Below are 5,836 nucleotides of genomic sequence, written 5' to 3' on the forward strand. Positions count from 1 at the left end.
ATTTTCACATAGGTAATGACGTAATTCCGAAAAAAAAAAAAAAAGAAGGAAAAAGAAAAATTTCGGAACTTTTCCCATTCGTCCAACCTTTCATACTCATATTTTTTACGTAGATGCAGTTACCAAGTCGGCAATGTTCTTCTTCGCTGCAACATCGCTGCTGGTGGTAGCCGAAGTTTGTTACTTCACAGCTCACGTTACTCACCCGAGACACAGACTTTGCGTCTTTGTCGCTGGCGTGGTCTTCATAGTTTCCGGTGAGTAATAAAGTACACCAAGCTTATATTGCACCAGGATACTTTGCTCGCTCTGCCTTTCTAAAAAAAAAAGGGTTATGAATAGAGAAAGCGTGAGAGAATCCATAACGTATATGTTGTCCCGTTAACGTTATAAGTAAAAATTGTTCCTTAAGAGAAAAAAAGGGGATTTTTCAAATTTGAAAACGCGTGAAATATCATCATTTATTTACCTTCCCTTTCTTCTCAATCGATAATATTATTAATTATTTCACGTCCACAGTCTTTGAACTTGCGCGAAGAAATCAAAGATCAAAGTTCAAATAATCGCGTTACGATGAGAGGTCCATACTTTGTGAAATTGTCAGAAGAGAATTTGTGGCGCAGAGATAACGTTTCAAGTTATTAAATCAGTTTCTCTTTCAGGTTTGTTAATGCTGGTGGGAATGGTGATGTACATATCTGTATTCAAAGCCGAGGTTGGTAGTAAGCTTAGACCAAGATCGTCGTTTCAGGTCAGTCCAATACGATTTTCAATTAACATCGACATAAAAAAAATAACAAAACAAAAAAAGAAACGTTTGATATTTATTTAATCTCGAATTAAAATTTCGATATTTTTAAAATTTTGCAAAAAAAAGAAGACACTCGAATCTCGTTTTAAACCCTTCCTACGTACCGTGATCCATTTTCCAGTAGATGAATTTTAATTCGGGTGTCGTCTAACTCTATCTAAATGTTACATAGGCTGATGAAATTCTCGGTTTCATATTTCTTTCGGTAGCCTAAAATTACTTCTCATCTATTACACGTCCCGTGTGAATGAATATCTTGGTCGCAATCTTGCGATTTCAGGGGCCACCCTTCACCTACAGGTACGGATTCTCATTTTTGCTGTACGTGAGTGGCTTCATCACGACCGAGGTCGCTGGCACTTACGCCATCTTCTTGTATATCTCTTGGCACCAGAAGGAATTGGTACGGAGAGACTCGAGGCGAAAAAATTACGGGGTTGGTAGTATTAGCTTCTTTTATACGACCACGTTCGGGGAGTTTGGATCGAATTAACATCCGCTTAAAAAGTTTTCCGTTACGCGAATCGGAACTATTAGTCCCGCCTTGGCAGAATATCAGAATATCGGCGCGATTTTGGTGAAAATTGTACTCGTTGCGTTTAAATTAGAACTTTTAAATTCGTTTCACGAGAAATAATGTTAATCGATTAATTAGAACGAAGCTCAGAATTACAGAAAAGATATTTTCAGTGACTTCGAAAAACCTAACCTATAAAATTCGCGCTTCTTATTTTTTGATTACTCCCAATCTGTGCACGCTTCCCTCGATTCGCGCGTACGCTCTAGAGATTCTGAAAACTTTTTAAGGAAGATAAGTTATTCGTTTAAAAAATTCAAACTACAACCTCCCCCTTGGCTAAAGGATAAAACAAAACTTTGGAACTCGGATGGATATATACGTGCAACGCGGTCGAATCTTCCCTAGTCACAAAACGTAATTTTTTTCCCCCCCTAGATGTCACTAGTTACTTTTTCTCAACAATTAACAACCGTTTAATTTCACAAATCAGCTTTCCCATGGTGCGAAACATTCGTTCCCAAGTTAAATTACTCGTTTAATAACTATAACGCGGATACAATAGAGCGCGAAATGTACAGGATAAACCCCCATCTGCACACAATTTAACGACTGCTCGTGTAAAATTTTAGCGCGGAGGAGGGGGAGAGGGGAACTCGCGCGAATTACTTCGGGATGAGTTTAATTTAAATTTAACGAACGTTGTACCGCTTTGGAACAATATTGTGAGTACCGACAAAGGTGCGTTGACGCGATTATAAACTGGGGCTCAGAATGTGATATAGATCAAGGATATATATCGACGATCGCTTAACCTTTCCTCGCGATCTCTCGCCTGCCTCGACTCGGTTCTTGCCTGTGCGATTCCCCTCGATATCTTTCTTTCTAACAACCTCTTCTCCCCTCCCTCCTCTTTTCCCCGAAACTCTAATCGAATTATCGAGCTTGAATTACATTTAACTGGAAAATAGACACCTGACGAGAAGGAAACGAGGCAGAGGGAGCAAGTGTGGTGGTCTCTGCCTGCTTACAGATAGATCTCATCTCAAGCAATGCGCTTCGACACAACAAGTGACACTCTTCGTCCCTTCCTCTCTCTCCCCTTTTCAAACTTTTGCCTTTCAAATTTTTCCACGCAAGGGAGGGGGGAGGAGGGAGGGGAGGAGGAGCTGTGAATACGTTTGCGAATTAAATCGAATTGAAGAATGGGAACAAATGGCGAGAAAAACAATAGAGACAAGGGGAGGAAGAGGTGGAAATTTAACGTCTTTTCAAGAGGTGAATATAGGTTTGAGAAATTATTCGATTAAGGATAAAGGATCGGATGGAAAAATTGAATAAAATTTGATGGTTGTTGATATTATTAAGTATTATTTAGTGAATTTTGTATGTTACAAGTTTGAAAGAAGAAATAAGAAATGTTTTTATAAGTATTATGACAAAGTTTTCTTTTTTTTTTTTTTTATGTAGAGATAAAGAAAAATTAATTGCTTTTTTGACGCCCTGTTCGCGTTTACCTCGTCTTCTTGCCCCTCGTTTATTTTATTATCTTTCTCACAATCAAATTTCTTCTTCTTCTTCTTGGAAGAGATTTGGTGGTTGATTCTCGGATTCTTTTCTTCCATTGGAGAACTTTTTACATTAATGTTCTCATGAATTATTCGTTGATCGTTAATTTTTATCGATTGCACATAAATTTTAACGAGTGAATAACATGTTGATAGATAATATATAATACTTTTTCATCGTCGTAAAAAGAATGCAATAAAAAAGTATACTAACTATACGTTCCCACACGAAGCAGTATCTGTTATAGTGTCCATGAATAATTGCAATTACGATATATAAATTGATTTACTTAAATCACTTTAAACATAATTTATAATTTTATATTAAATAGAATAAGATATTCGTTCTCTTTGTAGTAAAAAAAACATTCGATAATTTAAAAGTTTTCCACATTTTACACGTTCAAGATCCAAATATTAAAATGCAATTCACAAGAAAGGAAAAAAGATTCACGTTCATTTTAATCATTTTAATCGAGTGAAATAAGATCTGTTGTTGCGTATAAACAAAATAAGAATTTTAATGGAATATTCTTTTTATTTTTCTTTTCTTGACAAATATAAAAATATTGCAAAAGAATACGTTTTCACCATGAATAATTGAAACATTTTTCCTTTATTTCCAAGAAGAAGAAGAAAAATTTGATTGTGAGAAAGATAATAAAATAAATGAGGGGCAAGAGGACAAGGTAAACGTGGACGGGGCGTGAAAAAAAGCAAGGGGAAAAGAAGTCTCGATAGAGAGAAAGAGGAAAAGAACAATTCGTAACCTGCTATGTTCCATGTAGCCTCTGTTAACGTCGAGCTTGATTCATCCTCTCGTGTCGGTAGAAGCGCAATGCCTTCCATACCGGTGCAAGTGGAATAGGTCAGCCATATACCGTCCTACCAGACCATCAACCTTGTCCCTTTACAGACTCGACGTACTGTGCACACTATTGTACCGTAGACGTATCGTTTTATCTTTTCTTTCTCGTGAATTTTAAATGATCCTCCGCTTCTCCTCGATTCATTATCTGATTTGCATTCAAAATCAAATCTCAAACATCTATTTCTGGACGAAGATTGCAGAGATTCTTTTTTTCTTTCTTTCTTTCTTTTTTTACCCCTATTCCATTTATTTATTTTTCTTTATATTTTTCTTATATCTTTCTTAAATCTATTACGAATATTATCATCTTTAAATTAGTACAAAATTAGTCAAAATAATAAATCAGATTTTTCTCTGATTAAATTGTTAAATTGGAAAATACGAAAGAGAAGAATAAGAGAATACGTTGAACGGAATAATAAGAAAGTGGTTCGAATTTTCTTTTCTTTTCGAACCAACCGTGAGACAATTATGCAGATCGGGGTTTAACGTATCTTTTTATGCGTTTGACCTTAATACCGTGCTGAAGCGATCAACCTTAACGTCTTTTGGTATTAAACGAATAATTTTATGCGCAGAATTTATATATGCACGATATAATTTTCTCTATTCATTTTTTTCTAATCTTCTTTCCTCGACCTGGTTTCATTAAATTATAAATATCGTGCATAATGCATTAGGGCAAAGAATTCGTTTCCCTTTTTATCAAATTTATTTTCAGGGAGTGTATCATTTAGACAATCACCACGTGCATCATACGAATCATCACGCGATCTTGGGCCACAGTGGTTTCCTCTGCGAGAGGCATCAGAAAAGATACTTCTTCGGAAGGGATTCGGTGGACCACGTGGATTTCGACGAATTTTTACCACCACCGCCCAATTTGGATTACCACGATTATTCCAGACAATTTCCTAGGGATCTTACCACGCAGACGGTAAAACAATTCTTTTTTTCCTTGAATAAAACGTAATTTTTTTTTTCTATTAATGAAAGAGATTAAATTAATAATAATAAATTAATAATGCTTATACCTTCAAGATAGAATCCCGTTGAAATGAGACTTGAATGCATGCAGTGAATATGAATTGATTATTTTGATTTTTGGTGAAATAAAAAAATGGATCGAGTTTTCTTGAGAATCTGCCAATTTTATTTTTAGATATATTTTGAAAATAATAGTGGTTACATGGATGTCTCCTGTCTGTGCTGCAAATTTTTGTCCCTTTTTTACCTTAAAGAAAAAAATTGGAATAAAAAATAATCCATATACAAGATTATATGTTAAACTATTTTAAACATTCGTGGGTTGACTGATAAAATTTCGTTCGAAGGTATTTATTTTATATTCTTTTAAAATAATTATATCACAAAATATATATATATATAATATTTTAATACTTTAATACTTTTTTATATTTTTTAAAATAATCGTTTTAATACTCTTTATCGTTTCTCTTTTTTCAACCAATCTCAAACCCATAATCTTCTTATTATCTTTTAAAAAATTTTGAAACAATTTCAACAAATATCACGAAAAACATATTTTTTTCCACAATATCCATAGAAGGATAGAAATTTGTAATTTGAATTGTCGAACATTCGACAATTTTTCTCAAAAATACAACGAAACAGTACTTTCAATTTATAATAAAAAGAAGGAAAGAAAAGAGGAAGAGGAGAAAAAAGGAGAAATAACCGTGATTACAATTAAATATTAAATTTCCCAATCGAACTTTCCATTCCAACTTCGCATTCTCGTTAATACGTTTAGAAGGATCAAACTAAATTAAGATGGGAAAAAATTAATTTCACAGGTCAGCACAACAGCCGATGTCCTTCAAGAAGAGGAAGAGGAATACAGTCCTAGTGTGCAGCACGAGTTCGTGACTTTCGATCTTGACGAGCCTTTGCCACCCCCACCACCGATCAGAGGTGGTGAATGGACCTTCGACACATTGAGAAAAACTACCCCCGTCTGATATACCGTCAGGTATACCCATTCGTTTTTTCATACCCTTCTTTTTTGTCGAATTTTTATCCTCATTTTTTTTTTTTTTTTTTTTTTT

General features: G+C 34.7%; 1 protein-coding gene and 1 long non-coding RNA gene across 2 annotated transcripts in view; one reads left to right on the forward strand and one right to left on the reverse strand.

Moving 5' to 3' along the window:
* LOC102674499 (voltage-dependent calcium channel gamma-5 subunit) overlaps positions 1–5,836 on the forward strand; it is a 22,507-nt gene that overhangs the window by 15,387 nt on the left and 1,284 nt on the right. The window contains exons 4-8 of the mRNA XM_006619190.2: positions 114–257; positions 663–751; positions 1,092–1,247; positions 4,489–4,704; positions 5,585–5,760. Of these exons, the coding sequence (XP_006619253.1) occupies positions 114–257; positions 663–751; positions 1,092–1,247; positions 4,489–4,704; positions 5,585–5,749 (770 nt within the window). The 3' untranslated portion in view covers positions 5,750–5,760. The remainder of the gene's footprint in view (positions 1–113; positions 258–662; positions 752–1,091; positions 1,248–4,488; positions 4,705–5,584; positions 5,761–5,836) is intronic.
* Positions 124–680, reverse strand: LOC116186047. Its single transcript, XR_004150970.1, has 2 exons — positions 470–680; positions 124–309 (listed from the first exon to the last, which is right to left on the reverse strand). It is a non-coding gene; the product is annotated as an uncharacterized LOC116186047 (long non-coding RNA).

The sequence above is a fragment of the Apis dorsata genome, unplaced genomic scaffold (genome assembly GCF_000469605.1).
Source record: "Apis dorsata unplaced genomic scaffold, Apis dorsata 1.3 scaffold_397, whole genome shotgun sequence".
NCBI lineage: Eukaryota > Metazoa > Arthropoda > Insecta > Hymenoptera > Apidae > Apis > Apis dorsata.